This window comes from Leptonychotes weddellii, chromosome 3, assembly GCF_054177405.1.
Source record: "Leptonychotes weddellii isolate Sample4059 chromosome 3, ASM5417740v2, whole genome shotgun sequence".
NCBI classification, from domain to species: domain Eukaryota; kingdom Metazoa; phylum Chordata; class Mammalia; order Carnivora; family Phocidae; genus Leptonychotes; species Leptonychotes weddellii.
Window position 1 is genome coordinate 104,219,343 of NC_138371.1, and position 16,614 is coordinate 104,235,956.

Genomic DNA, 16,614 nt, shown 5'->3' on the forward strand with positions numbered 1-16,614 from the left:
ATGGGTGTTTGAGGGAATGTATAGAGTCCAAATTATTGACCAGAACCCAAGCAAGATGCACCTGTTTTTTTGGGACCTTAGGGTTGCTGGCCTCTTGTTTTCCCAGCCTGTCTTCTGTAGGAGGGGCCTGCGCACTGTTACTCAGGCAACCCTGTTTGGGCGGAGTTGCCCTGCCCCCCTGTGGCGGGCGATGGCCTCAGCGGGAATCAGTTTTTGGGGCTTTTGTACTCTGGCGGCTTTCCCTGGTGGCTTTCCGCATCTCTTCTGCGAGTCGGAGCAGAAGAGACTGTTTCCAACCCTCTGCCTCAGAGCAGAGAGACCACAGTCTGTGCTTCAATGAGTTCTCCAGGCCACATCGTCTCCGTTTCTGTCCGTGCTGGTATAAACTGCAGCGTCCCGGGTTGTGCGCCCCCTCTGCAGCGCCCCCAGTTCTGCCTCCAGGTCGGGTCACGTCTCTGCCCTTTGTGCTTCTAAAACTGCCAGCTGCTCCCAGTTCGCCCGCATGACCCCGCTTCTCTGGGGTTGCCCTAAAGTCCTTTCCCAGCCGCTACGGGTCTGTGAGTCTGTGCCCCGTCCCCAGCGCACGAGGCTGTCGCTCACCGGCAGTGTAGGATCCCCACAGCCAGGCACCCTCCCGCTGCCGTTTATCCTCCGATTTCTGCCTGCGGAATCAGGGCTCCCCGCTTAGTACCTCAAAACCAACCACCTGCGATATTCTGTTTGTAGAGATCCAGATCTTACATCTCAGGCTGGTATCGTGGGTGCTCAGAGTCGTCTGGTAGATATCCAGCTCAATTCCGGGGACCAGCTGAAATAGGGTCTCCTACTCCTCTGCCATCTTTCCTCTAGTTACTTTTTTATAGATACACTTAGACACACATGAGGTATCTCTGGGCGAATATACAGGACACTGAAAGCACTCACTGCTCAGGGAGAACTGGGTGACTGGGAGAAAAATGCTGCCCTCTGCACATATCCTTGTGAACCTTTTGAAGTCTGGACCATGTGAATGTAGCACATCGATTCAAAATATTTAGAAAAATGAAGTTACTGATAATCTTCCCAACTATGTGTGAATATTTACTTGACAAACAGAATAGAGAAACTATTGTAAATATCATCTGTCTGGGAAAATTTAGTTTATTTGCACATACCTGGCATTCTGTTTCATTAGCTATTGTTGTCTTCAAGTCATCTTGTTTACTTATGATCTTCTGTAGCTAAAAAAATAGCAAACATGAATTCAGCTGTGTGACTACTGGACTGTTCAAAATAGCCTAAGAAACAGATGCTAAGTTTTCATTATAAAATATGTATTAATTGTTAAATATTAACTTAAATTCTTTCTGCATTATAGCTAATATTGTTACTTATTTTTTCTTAAATCATGTAAGAATCATAGGAGTACTTACATTATTACAATTTGAATCATTTTTTTCTCCTAAGAAAGCTAGTTTACTTAACACACACATATTCCAAAGACATTACTCTACAAAAACTTCATGATTACCCTCATTCTTCAAGAGAATTTTGATTCATAATTAATGTTTTGTATCATCAATAGTTTATGGCCATATTTTTAAGTATATAGCTTTTTTTTTTTAAGGGGGGGTTAGAGAAAGAGGGAGAGAGAATCTTTTTTTTTTTTTTTTTTTAGAGATAGAGAGATAATCTTTATGCACGCTCTACACCCAGAATGAAGCCTGACTTGGGGCTTGATCGCATAACTCTGAGATCTGACCTGAGTGGAAATCAAGAGTTGGTTGCTTAACCGATTGAGTCACGCAGGTGCCCCTCAAGTATATAGCTGTTCAAAAGCTACTTATACCATAAAAAAATGGTCTTCTTCCCCTTATGCATTTATAAAGCATCACAATAATTTTTTTAAAAGATTTCATTTTATTTATTTATTTGAGAGAGTGAGAGAGCACGAGAGAGCAGGAGCAGGGTGAGGCACAGGGGGAGAGGCAGAGAATCCCAAGCGGACTCTGAGCTGAGCCCGGAGCCCCAATCGGGGCTTGATCTCACAACCCTGAGATCCTGACCTGAGCTGAAACCAAGAGTTGGATACTTAACCAACTGAGCCATTCAGGTGCCACAAGCATCAAAATAATTTAAAAACCTACATTTCTGCCAATTATAAAATTGTCAATAGTGCTCTGAGACTGAATACTTTTAAAAACCTACCTTTCAGGGTCATTTGTACCAATCCTCATATGGAAAGCAAATTAAAAAAAAAAGTTTTTAAAAAATTAAATGTACACAAAATCTGAAACTTTGGATTCAAATGAATTAGGAGACAAACCTTCACTCATTTTTTTCTAGGCTACTTCTTTATTAATAGTTTGAAAATTGCTCCAACTAAATTCCAAATTAATTATCTCAAGCTTGGCTGCCCCTATTATGTTTGTTTTAGGCAATGGTTTATCTCTAGTTCTCTTAGTCCCTCAAACTTTTCCACATCTCCCCCACAATTATTTTAAGGAAAAAGTGTTGAAAAGTTTTATATTTGTTTTATCCTTATTTTTTAAGTTGACAATCAAATATATAATGCCAAGTTCAATACCTTTCTCCCCTTGCTTACTGTGTCTCCTTTAAAAATTTCTATGATGGAAAATTTCAAACACAGCAAAGTGAAGAGAACTCTGTAATAAACCACATAATCTTTAGCTTCAAGTTATCAGTATTCTGCCATTCTTGGTTTATTTATCCTTCTACCCATTCCCAGTTCCTTTCAATTGTTACTATTTATAGCTCTTGAGGAAAAATTTATATACACTAAATGTACAAATCATAGCCATACAATTTTGACAAATGGATTACCTGAGTAACCCATCCTCCTATCCTGGAATAGAACATTTCTATTTTCTCAGAAGTTATTTTTGTCCCTTCCCAGTCAATCCTTTCTCTCTGCATCCTTACAAAGAATAAGAGTTCTAGTTTCCTTTCCCCATTAAATGAGTTTCACTTAGTTTAAAAATTCAAATAAATTATATCAAATGGTATGTATTCTTTTGTGCTATCATCTACTCTGCATAATGATTTTGAGATTCATTCATGTTTGCATATAAGTAGTCTGTTCTTATTTATTGTTGAGCTGTATCACACTGTATAAATATATCACTATTTATCCATTCACTTGTTGACAGATGTTTGCACTGTCTCTAGTTTTTGACTACTGTTGAATCAAGCTACCATAAATTTTTTTTTTCAGCTTTACTGAGGTATACTTAATATACAAAAAATTGCACACATTAATGTATACTTTTTTTTTTAAATGTATACATTTTGATGAGTTTGGACACATGCATACATCTGAGATGCATTAAGGTAATAAACATATCCATCACCTCCAAAAGATTTGTGTGTTTTCTTTTTCCTTTGGTGTAAGAACACTTAGCATGTGATGTACCTTCTTAAGTTTTTAAGTGTACAACACTGTACTCTTAACTACATGCACTATGTTGTACAGCAGATCTCTGCATAAGCTTTCTTATATAATTCTCTTGTTTTTTTGTGGACATATTTTAATTTCTCCCAGATGAATTCCTAGGAAGGGAACAATTAAGTCCTTCTTAATTTTAAATTATTAAGTTGTTGAGTTCTTTATATATTCTGGATACAAGTCTTTTGTCAGATACCTGCTTGGAAAATATTTTCTCCCATCCTACAGTTTGCCTATTCATTTTTTTTTTTTAAGATCTTATTTATTTATTTGACAGAGAGAGACACAGCAAGAGAGGGAACACAGGCAGGGGGAGTTGGAGAGGGAGAAGCAGGTTTCCTGCTGGGCAGGGAGCCTGATGCAGGGCTCAATCCCAGGACCCTGGGGCCATGACCTGTGCCGAAGGCAGACGCTTAACGACTGAGCCACCCAGGCGCTCTTTGCATATTCATTTTAACGGGTCTCTGAATGAATAAAAGTTTTTGATTTGGATGAAGACTAACTTAATTTTTTTCTTTTGTGGTTATTGCTTAGTGCCTTAAGAAACTCTGAATAACCTAGATCCTGAATATATTCTCTTATGTTTTCTCTCAGAAGCTTTATGGTTTTAGTTTTTATGTTTAGACCTATAATCCATCTCAAATACATTTTTATACAGACACACCTTGCTTTATTGCACTTTGCAGATACTGCATTTTTTAAAATTGAAGATTTGTGTCAATCCTGTACTGAGCAAGGCTCTTGGAATAATTTTCCCAGCAGCATTTGTTCACTTTGTGTTTCTGTGTCACATTTTGGTAATTCTTGTAATATTTCAAGCTTTTTCATTATTTTTATATATGAACTGCTGCAATCTCATGATAAAATTTTAATGGATTAAGAATTACTTCTTATGAATGAGCACAGAAAGTGGTTTCTTGAAATGGAATCCACTCCTGGAGAAGATTGTTGAAATGACAAAAACGGATTTAGAATATTACATAAACTTAACTGATAAAGTAGTCAGCAGGGTTTGAGAGGACTGACTCCAATTTTGAAAGAAGTTCTACTGTGGGTAAAATGCTATCAAACAGCATCATATGCTAGAGAGAAATCATTTGTGAAAGGAAGATTCAATCAATGAGGCAAACTCCACTGTCTTAATAAATTGCCACAATCACCCCAACTTCCAGCAACTACCACCCTGATCAATCAGCAACCATAAACATTGATACATGACCCTAAAAAAGATTACCACTCACTGAAAGCTCAGGTGATGGTTAGCATTTTTTAGCAATAAAGTATTTTTTAATTAAAGTATGTGCACTGGTTTTTCAGACATAATGATACTACACACTTAACAGACTATGGTATAGTATAAACATAACTTTTATATGCACTAGGAAACCAAAAAATTCATTTGATTCGTTTTATTGTGGTGGTCTGGAACTAAACCTGTGGTAACTCCAAGTTATGCCTATATATGCTTTGAGGCAGGGGTTATAACTAATTTTTTTTTCATACACACATCCAATTGTTCTAGTGTCATTTATTGAAAATTAAGCAACCGTGTATGGATTCTTTATTATCTTCCACTGATCTATTTACCCATCCTTAGATCAGTATCACAGTGTCACCATCACTGTAGCTTTGTGCTAAGTCAAAGTCGGGTAGTGTGAGTTACCCAGATTAGCTCTTTTTCTCAAGATTGATTTGAGTGTTCTAGGTCCTCTGTTTTTACATATACACTTTAAAATCAGCTTGTTAATTTCTACAGAAAAAGCCTGCTGGGATTTTGCTTGGGAAGTTAAATCTTTAGACCAATTTGGGAAGAAATGACATCTTAACACTACTGAATCTTTTAACCATTAACATGGTATATTTCTCCATTTTTTTAAGTTTCTTGAATTTCTATTGGCAATGTCTGAAGTTTCTGGTGAATGCTTCTGTTATACTTATTTCTACTTACTTTATGTTATTTGATACCATCTAGAGGAGAACTGATTTTATTTTTTAATTTTTAAAATTTTATTATGTTACGTTAGTCACCATACAATACACCATTGGTTTTTGATGTAGTGATCCATGATGGAGAACTGATTTTAATTTCATTTTCCAACTATTTGCTACTAGTATGTGGAAATACAATTGATTTCTCCATATTGACATTCTACATTGAGAACTTCCTAAATTCGCTTTTGGTTCTAGCAGCTTTACTTTTCTTGTTGATATCTGTGAATAAAGTCAGATTTACTTCTTCCCTTCCAATCTTTTAATTCTCCCCCCAGTTGTACCGCTATTAGAATCTTCAGTAAAATGTTGAACAGAAGAGATAAGAAAATATAGCCTTGCCTTGTTTCTGATCAGAAAGCGACAGCATTCTGTATTTGATCTGTAGCATGATGCCATCTTTAAATTTTTTATAAATGCCCTTTATCAGATTGAAAAGTTCTCTTCAATTTCTACTTTGCTCAGTTTTATTATGAAAGTGCTTATTTTCTTAAATACTTTGTAAGCATGTAGTGATAGGATCATGTTGAGCTCTCCTTTATTCTGTTGGTATGATGGATTGCACTGATTGATTTTCAATCTTTAAACAAATTTTGTATTCTTTGCATAAATCTCACTTGATTTTGGTGCATTATTTTATATAGTATATAATGTGTTTTGTTCTGATTAGGTGTTTTGTGTCTTTGTTCATGATGAAAGTTGCTCTATAATTTACTTTTCTTGTTAGACCTTTGCCAAGTTTTAGTTATCAGAGATATAAGAGGGAACTGTTCCTTTTTCTTGTATTTTCTGAAAGAGTCTGTGAAAATTTGGCATTTCTTCTTCCTTAAATACTTGATAGATTTCACCAGTAAAACCATCTGGGCCTGGACATTTCTTTGTGGGAAAGTTTTTGATAACAAATTCAATGCCTTTGTTAAAGGGCTATTCAGATTTCTATCTCTTGTTAGTTTTGGTAAGTTTTTTTTTAAAGGCATTTGTCCAGTTCATCTGAGTTATCAAATTTACAGTCACATATGAATAAGCTGTTCACAATATTCCATTTCAATCCTTCTGATATTTGCAGAATCTGTGGTGATATTTCTTTTTTATTTCTAACACTGGTAATTTGGACCCTCTTAAAGTACTAAAATTAGATCCAGTACTGAAAATTCTTCAAAATTTATCATACAGAAAACAATTTAAAAATACAAATAGATGTTATCCATAGTGATTGTAAGTTTTTGTACAAAATTTTAAAAATTATATCTTTTATTATGACATTTAATATAGTTGTTACAATCTTCACAGTCATTGAATAATTACAAATAAAACAAAGCAAATAAGATTAGTTCATTGACATGAGAATTTTTTAGGAGGCTTTTTACAACATTGGCTTATTCCAATATGGTGTGGAATTTAGAAGAACAAGGTTCTGTCCTAAAGTTCTATCCAAGTGGGTATGGTATGAGATAAAGCTTGCCATGTTAAGAAATACCGAATGTTGGCAAGGATGCAGAGAAAAAGGAACTCTTGTGCGCTGTTGGTAGGGATGTAAACTGGTACATCCACTGTGTAAAATGGTATGGAGGTACTTCAAAAAATTAAAGATAGAAATAACACATAATCCAATAATTCCACCACTGGGTATTCAAAGAAAACAAAAACATTAATATGAAAAGACATATGGACCCCTATGTTTATTGCATTATTTACAATAGCCAAGACACAGAAGCGACCTAAGTGTCCATCTATAGATGAATTGATAAAGATATGGAATATTACATAGCCACAAAAAAAGGTGAGATCTTGCCATTTGTGATGACCTACAGGATATTAGGCTAAGTGAAATAAGTCAGAGAAAGACAAATATTATATGATTTTAATTGTATGTGGAACCCAGAAAACAAATGAATAAACAAACAAACAAAAAGCAGAATCAGTCCTATACACAGAACAAATCAATGGTTGTCAGAGGAGAGGTCAGTGGAGTGGGCAAAATGGGTGAAGGCAAGTGAGAGATACAGGCTTCCAGTTATGGAATGAGTAAGTCACAAAAATAAAACCATAGGGAATATAGTTAATGGTACCATAATAGCATTGCAGGGTGACAGATGGTAACTATACTTAGAGTGAGCACAGCATAACACAGAACTGTTGAAGCACTATGTCGTACACCTAAAACTAATGTTAACATTGTGTGTCAACTATACTCTATTTTTAAATAATAAGAATAAAAAAAACCTTGTCATCTTAGAGTCTTACCTAAAACATTTTGGCCTGTACTCAGGGAGAGGGTTATAGCAGGTTTTAATGTACTTTGAAGATTGTAGCGTTGTACATTTAGTTCTATAATAAAAGCTCCGTTTGAAAGAGCATAAACATTTTATACTAGCACAGCTGACCCTTGAAAAACACAGGGGTTGGGGTGCTGAACCTGTGCAGCCGAAAATCCATGTTAACTTTTGAGTCCCCTAAAACTTAATGACTAATAGTCTATTGCTGACTGAAAGCATTACTGATAACATAAGCATATTTTGTATGTGGAGTGTGTTATATACTGTATTCTTAAAGTAAGCTAGAGAAGAGAAAATGTTATTAAGAAAATCATAAGGAAGAGGAAATACATTTACAGTACTGTACTATAAAAATATCTGCGTCTAACTGGACCTGTGCAGCTCAAAACCATGTTGTTCAAGGGTCAACTGTATTCTCTTATGCCAAAAGGACTCTCTGGTTTTAAGACAGTTTTAAAATGGCTGTACATGATACTGATTCATGATAGCAATATAGTAAGTGCCTATCATGTAATGAAAGTGTTGTTCTAAGTGTTGGGAATATAGCAGTTAAGGACAGATAATATCCTTGCTGTCATGAAACTTACATTCTAATGGTCTAGAGATAACAAACAGTGAACAAATAAGAGAATTTCAAATATGACTAGTATTTCAAAGTATGACAATACTAAGATAAAATAAAAGTAGGGTAACAGGATTTTGAGACTGCTGGGTATGGATTACTGTTAGATAGGTTTATTCTGTGTGGTTCTTTGTGAGAACAGGACATTTGGGCTGAGATCTGAATGGTAAAAGCTACAGAAGGAATGGGAAAAGGACATTCCAGGCAGAGGGAAGAAAAAGTTTGTGGAAGAAATAGGGATGTTTTGAGAGAAACAGAAAGAAGGTAAAGTGGTCATAATATATAAGTGGTAAAAGAAGGAGGAGGACACATTCACCAAATACAAATTCTATGATTAAAAAAGTACTGCCAAGTTGACTATTTAAATTTATATCGATCCATATTTCCAATTACAGGCTGAAAATGAAGAAATGTATGTAGGATTGATTTAACTTATTTTTGCTTTCAGAATCATGTTAGTTTAAATTCTGAAACAAGAATATTATCCCCAAATCAAGAAGAATAAATCTACTGAAAGCTTTTATATTTACTTAATAATAACACTAGCACGTATATTTGGCATGATAAAATTATACCACTACTATATTAAGAGCACAATCCTTCCTGCCAGTATGAAATCAGTGTGAAATAAAAGGACCACCTAAGGAGAAATTCACACTAGTAAACAGACATGTCATTAAGGTATTGTTTAAAGAAATTGCACTAAAACCCTGGCACTTAGCCCAAATAAGCAGATGTGCCATCTATCAAGGTAAAGATTAAATGTATTAACTATTGCTGGCTTTGATCACCGCTATATTGTTTGTTATTATCTGACAGAAAATAGCTTATACAGATAGTTGCTATTTTACTTGTTCTTGGGATAGAGAAGTAAGCAATTACTTCAATAGTTTCTAGATCTGGATATTAATAAAACATGAATGTACTGCATAACACAAAAGAAACCAATGGAGGCAATTTATATTTTAGGACATTTCCAAAAGAATTTATATTAACATATTTCATCATTACTTTTGTATTTGCTGTTCAAATCACTTTGCTATATCTATGTTTTGGGTATTAAAGTAATTTTCATTACCTATTCTCATGCATTAGCACTTATGGTAGGAAAAGCAATAAATAAAATTTACTGGAGAAACATTCAGATAATCTACAAAACAAAACAAAACAAAAAACCCATGCCCTTTAAGTATGTTCTTCTTTTTTTTAAAGATTTTATTTATTTATTTGACAGAGACACAGCAAGAGAGGGAACACAAGCAGGGGGAGTGGGAGAGGGAGAAGCAGGCTTCCTGCTGAGCAGGGAGCCCGATGCAGGGCTCGATTCCAGGACCCTGGGATCATGACCTGAGGCAAAGGCAGACGCTTAACGACTGAGCCATCCAGGTGCCCCTAAATATGTTCTTCTAATCTGAGAAGAACTGCTAGGTTTGTTCAATAAAATTTCAAATATAAGATGTTACATACTTAGGTTTCCTAATATAATGACCACGGTCCATCCATGTTGACACAAATGGCAAGATTGCCTTCTTTATCATGGCTGAGTAAAACTGCATCACATATACATACAACTTCTTTATCCATTCATCCACTGATGAACATTTTAGTTGTTTCCATATCTTGGCTATAGTGAATGATGCTGAGACAAACAGAGGGGTACAGATATCTTTTTGAATTAGTGTTTTCATTTTCTTGGGATACTCAGAAGTAGAACTGCTGGATCATATGATAATTCTATTTTTAGTTTTTTGAAGATCCTCCATACTGTTTTCCATAGTGGCTGCACCAATTTACATTCCCACCAACAGTGCACAAGAGCTCCCTTTCTCTATATCCTTGCCAACACTTATTTCTTATCTTTCTGATAATAGCCACTCTGACAGGTGTGAGGTGGTAACTCCTTGTGGTTTAGATTTGTGGTTTTCTGATAATTAGTGATGCTGAGCATCTTATCATGTGTCTGTTGTTCATCTGTATGTCTTATCTGAAAAAAAGCTTATTCAGATCCTCTGCTCATTTTCTAAAACAGATTGTTTGCTTTTGTTGTGTGTTGAATTGAATGAGTTCTTTACATGTTTTGGATATTAACCTCTTACCAGGTAAATGATTTGCAAATATTTTCTCCCAGTCAATAGACTGTCTTTTCATTGTGTTGGTTTCCTTTCCATGCAGAAACTTTGTAGTTTGATGCAATCCATTTATGCCTTGTTGCCAACATCTTTATGGTAAGATCCAAAAAAATATTGCTAAGAGCAATGTCAAGGATCTAACTGCCTATGTTTTCTTCTAGAAGTTTTATAAGTTTTGGTCTTCAAGTCTTTAATCCATTTTGAGTCAATTTTGTGTGTGGTGAAAGAGAGTGGTAGAGCTTCATTCTTTTGCATATAGCTGTCCAGTTTTCCCTGTACCATTTACTGAAGAGACTGTCCTTTCCCAATTTTTATATTCTTGCCTCCTTTGTCATCATTTAATTGACCATATATGCATGGCTTTGTATCTGGGATCTTTATACTCTCTCATCGGTCTTTGTGTCTGCTTTTATGCCAGTATTATACTGTAGATTTGTAATGGTTTGAAATCAGGCAGCGTGATGCTTCTAGCTTTTTCTTTTTTCAAGACTGCTTTGGCTATTAGGAATCTTCTGTGGCTCCAAACAAATTTTAGGACAGTTCTATTTCTGTGAAAAATGTCACTGGAATTTTGGTAGGGACTGCATTCAATTTATAGATTGCTTTGGGTAATATGGACATTTTAACAATATTAATTCTTCCAATTCATGAGCATGGAATGTTTTTCCATTTATTTGTGTCTTCTTCAATTCCTTTCATTAATGTATTGTAGTTTTCAGATTACAGTTCTTTCACCTCCTTGGTTAAGTGTATTTCCAGGTATTTTACTCTTTTTGATGCAATTTGAAATAGAATTGTTTTCTTAATTTTTCTGATAGTTCATTGTTAGTATATAAAAACACCAACAGATTCCTGTGCATTGATTTTTTTATCCTCAACTTTACTGAATTTGTTAGTTCTGACAGCTTTTTGGTGGAGTCTTTAGGGTTTTTCTATACATAAAATAGTGTTGTTCACAAATTGTGGCAGTTTTGCTTCTTCCTTTCTAATTTGGATGCCTTTTATTTCTTTTTTCTTGCCTAACTGCTCCAGCTAGGACTTCCAGTACTATGTTGAATAAAAATAGTAATCATGGGCATCCTTACCTTATTTCTGATCTTAGTGGGAAAACCTTCAGCTTCTTACCATTAAGCATGATATTGGCTGTGGGTTTGTAATATATGGCCTTTATTATGTTGAGGAAGGGTCTCTCTATACACACTTTGTAGAGACTTTTTATCCTAAATTTATGTTTTTTGTTAAATGTTTTTTCTGCATCTGTTGAGAGGATTGTATGATTTTTATCCTTCATTTCGTTGATGTGGTGTACTATGCTGACTGATTTACAGATGCTGAAACATCCCTGCATTCCTGGAATAAATCCCATTTCAACATGGTATATGTTCTTTTTAATGTATTATTGAATTCAGTTTGATAATATTTTGTTGAGGATTTTTGCATCTATGTTCATCGGGGATATTGGCCTATAATTTTTTTTTTTTTTTGCCGTGTCCTTGTTTGGTTTTAGTATGAGAATAATGTTGGTCTTGTAAAATAAGTTTGGAAGCATTCCCTCTTCTTCAATTTTTTGAAAGAGTTTCAGAAGTACAGGTATTAAATGTTCCTTGAGTGTTTGGTAGAACTCACCAGTAAAGCCATCTGGTCCTGGACGTTTGTTTGTTGGAAAGTTTCTGATAACTGATTCAATCTCTGTACTGGTAATTCATCTATTCAGATTTTCTATTTCTTCATCAAGGTAGTATGTTTCTAGGAACTTCTCCATTTATTCTAGTTGTCCAGTTTCATGGAGTATAATTCTTCATAGAAGTCTCTTATGATCCTTTCTATTTCTGTGGTATCAGATGTAACTTCCCTTCTTTCATTTATTTGAGGATTCTTTTTTTTCTTGATGAGGCTATCCAAAGGCTTGTCAATTCTGTAGTTCTCTTCAAAGAACCAGCTCTTAGTTTTACTGATTTCATCTACTGTCTTTTTAGTCTCTATTTCATTTCTGCTCTGATTTTAGATATTTTTTCCTTCGAATTTCGGGTTTCATTTGTTCTTTTTCTAGACCTTTTAGGTGCAAAGTTAGACTGAGATTTTTCTTGTTTCTTAAGAGGGCCTGTATTGCTATAAAGTTCCTTCTTAGAACTGCTTTTGCTTTATCCCACAGGTTTTGTTATGTTTGTATTTTCATTTTCATTTGTCTCAAGGCATTTTTTAAAAAATTTTGTCCAAGGTATTTTTTTAAATTTCTCCTTTAATTTCTTCATTGACCCATTGGTTGTTCAGTAGCATATTGTTCAGTCTCTACACATTTGTGACTTTTCCAGTTTTCTTTGTGATTGATTTCTTCTTTAATACCACAATGTCCTGAAAAGATGCTTGATATAATTTCAATCTTCTTAAATTTGAGAATATCCTGGAGAATGTTCCATGTGCACTTAAGAAGAATGTGTATTCTGCTTCTTTTGGATGGAATATCTGTATATATCCATTAAGCCCATCTGGTCTAATTTTTGTTTAAGGCTGACGTTTACTTATTGACCTTCTGTCTGGATGAGCTCTCCACTGATGTAAGTGGGATATTAAAGTCCTCTACTATTACTGCACTGCTGTCATTTTCACCCTGTTAATATTTGCTTTATATATTTAGGTGCTTCTATGTTCAGTGTACAAATGTTTTATCTTCTTGCTGGACTGAACCCTTTATCATTATGTAATGCCCATCTTTGTCTTTTATCACAGTTCGTTTTAAAGTCTAGTCTATTTTGTCTGATGTAAGTAAAACTACCTAGCTTTCTTCTGGTTTCCATTTGTATGAAATATCTTTCTCCATCTCTTCACTTTTCAGTCTGTTTTAGATCTGAAATGAGTCTCTTATAGGCAATATATAGATGGGTCTTTTTTTTAATAACTCAGTCCATTTATGTTTAAAGTAATTATAGATAGGTACTTACGTACTGCCATCTTGTTGATTGTTTTTTGGCTGTTTTGTAGTTCTTCTTTTGTTTCTTTCTTCTTCTCTTGCTCTCTTCCCTTGTGGTCTTATGCCCTTTTTTAGTGTTATGTTTAGATTCCATTCTCATTGTCTTAATCTACTACAGATTTTTGCTTTGTGGTTACCAAGAGGTTTACATATATCAACCTTTATATATATTTTATATATATATAAATTTTATACTATCAATATATTTTATATTGATAGCAAGTTAAGACTGAATTCTAAAAATTTACATTTTTACTCCCCTCCCCTTGCAGTTTACGTTTTTGATGTCACATTACACATCATTTTATTTTGTATATCCATTAACTAATTGTAGTTATAGTTATTTACTTATTTTTTTACTAATTTTTTCTTTTCACCTTCATGCCAGCATTGTAAGTGATTAGTCTATTGTCTTTGTTATATATTTACATTTACCACTGAAATTTTTACTTTTATGTTTTCTTCTTACTAATTAGTTCCCTTTCTTTTCAGATTAAAGAAGTCCCTTAAAATTTCTTGTAAGGCCAGTTTAGTGGTAGTGAACTCCTTTAGTTTTTGCTTGTTTTGAAAATTCTTTATCTTTCTGGGACACCTTGGTGGCTCAGTTGGTTAAACAGCTGCCTTCGGCTCAGGTCATGATCCCAGGGTCCTGGGATCGAGTTCCGCATCAGGCTCCCCACTCAGCAGGGAGGCTTCTTCTCCTTCTGCCTGCCACTCCTCCTGCTTGTGCTCTCTCTCTGACAAATAAATAAAATCTTAAAAAAAAAAAGAAAATTCTTTATCTTTCCTTCAATTCTGAATGATAACTTCACTGAGTAAAGTATGCTTGGTTGAAAGTTATTTGCTTTTGGCACTTTGAATATCATGTCATTCCCTTCTGGCCTGTAAAGTTTCTGCTTAAAAATCTGCTGACAGTCCTATGGGGTTTCCCTTGTACATACAAGCTGTTTTTCTCTTGGTGCTTTATGATTCTCCCTATCTTCAAATTTTGACATTTCAACATTAATCTGTCTTGTGGATACCTTTGGGTTCATCTTATTTAGAACTCTTTGTGTTTCCTGGAACTGGATGTTTGTTTCCTTCCCCAGGTTATTGAAGTTTTAAGCCATTATTTTTTCAAATAAATTTTATGTTCCCTTGATCTCGCACTTCTCTTTGGGACTCCTAAATGCGAATGTTGGTTCTGTTGTCCCATAGGTCCCTTAAACTATCTTTACTTTTTAACATTCTTTTTTCTTCTTTTTGCTGCTTTGTTTGGGTGAGTTCCACTGTCCTGTCTTTCAGGTCACTCATCCTTTCTTCATCTAGTCTGCTTTGAACCCCTCTAGTGTATTGTCCAGTTCAGTTATGGTGCTCTTCAGCTCTGTGACTTCTGTCTGGAACTTTCGTATATCTTCTGTCTCTGTTGAAGTTCACTCTGTACTCATCCATTCTTCTCACAAGATAGGCAAGCATATTTATGACCATTACTTTAACATTTTATCAGGTAAATTACTTATCCCCATTTCGTTAAGGTGTTTTTCTGGGGTTTTATCTTGTTCTTTCATCTGGAACACATTCCTCTGTTTTTTCATTTTGTTTGACTCTGTATTTGTTTCTATGTATGAGGCAAAACAGCTCTATCTCCATTTTGATGGAGTGGTCATAGGAAGACAGGGAATGTGTTTTAATTGCTGTTTATGCAGTGCCCTGGGGGTGGTAGCCTGCCAAGAATTGTCCCTTCAATTGTTTCAGTCATGTGGGGCCTAGAAATGCAATGCTCCCTGGCCACCAGAGCCAGGCATTTAACGGGCATCCCTTGTGTGGACTGCACATACCTGTCAATTTGGCATGGTAGGACAAGCCCACTGCTGGGTTTAGAAGGGCTGGGCCATGGGAGAGTGCATGGGTGGGGCAAACAGCAGTAGCAAGGTGAAATGGGACTGAAAAAATGGTGCTTGTGAGCACCTCCATTATTGAGAGAGTTCTAGCAGATCTGTGGTCCTCCAGCAGATGCTTTAAGATTAGCCAATGAATTTCCTTTACATACAACCTAAGCACTTTTTAACCTGATACTTAAGTACTGAATCCAAGGGTGAGTCTGTGTATGAGTCTATTAAGACTAGAGTCTCAGTTTTCTACAGCCCTTTGGGTCTCCTGGTTGTAAGTCCCATTGGTTTTCAAAGCTGGTTATTTTGGGCCTCATCTCTCCAGTGTAACTTCCAAGAGTTGGAGTTGGGATGCCTGATGTGGGGCTTCAACCCCTTATTCCTCAGGAATACATTCTTATTTGTAAGATCTCTCCCACTTGTGGGTTACCATGCTGGGGGTAAGTTTTTTTTTTTTGTAAGAACATGTCTCTAACTCTCTTATCTGTTTCCATGTGGCCTTTTTATCCTTTGGTGTGGAGGAGGTGTTCAACTAGTTTTCAGGTCTTTTTCAGAGGGAACTGATCCATATGTAGTTATAGATTTGGTGTATACATGGGAGGAAGTGAGTTTAGGGTCTTTCTACACCCCCATCTTCTCTATGTTGTTATTTTAAATTGACTATATCATGCTTCATGAGTTATCAGGTTTACTGTTTTATTTCTATGATCAGCACAAAGAACCTTGTATCAGCTTAGAAGGTTGACCTTTATAATCTTACACTTAAAAAAAAAAGAATCAGTGGCATATCCTAACATGCTTTTTTTCTTGTTTTCTTAATTCATGAGTTGACCATCTAAGAATTTTCCAAACATTTAAGGAAAAAATTGTCGTATTCAGAAAGTGTTCCATAAATTCAGCATGTTAAGTAATTTTGAGAAAAAGTATCTGAAAACTTTTAAAGTAGATATGCTCAACAATTTCAGGGATAGAGGCTGTATATGCAGTAAAAGAGACATGCCTAGTCTCTTGCAGTAGGAAACTCTATTTTTCAGTGTGAGAAGAGACCTGAAGACAACAAAGAGAAAAACAACATCCCCTCTATTGTCTTTTTTCAGTTTCATGTTCAGTGTCTCCTTTACAGGCTTTGTCTATTCAGACTTGATTATCATCAAATATTAGAATAGTAAAACAGAACTTTGGTTTGGTTAGTATGACAGTGATATAACCAGAGGCTCTATTATGTCCACTTTATAAAATTACCTCCAACTTTACGAATAAATCTAGGGAGGTATATATAGTGGATAAAGTACTTCTAAGATTTGGTTCCCTATGCTT

General features: G+C 35.3%; 1 protein-coding gene across 1 annotated transcript in view; it reads right to left on the bottom strand.

The window, feature by feature from the left end:
• The window catches only part of MICU2 (mitochondrial calcium uptake 2), a 149,971-nt gene that overhangs the window by 67,252 nt on the left and 66,105 nt on the right, over positions 1-16,614 (bottom strand). Inside the window, exon 6 of the mRNA XM_081815494.1 lies at positions 1,155-1,220. Within this exon, the coding sequence (XP_081671620.1) occupies positions 1,155-1,220 (66 nt within the window). The remainder of the gene's footprint in view (positions 1-1,154; positions 1,221-16,614) is intronic.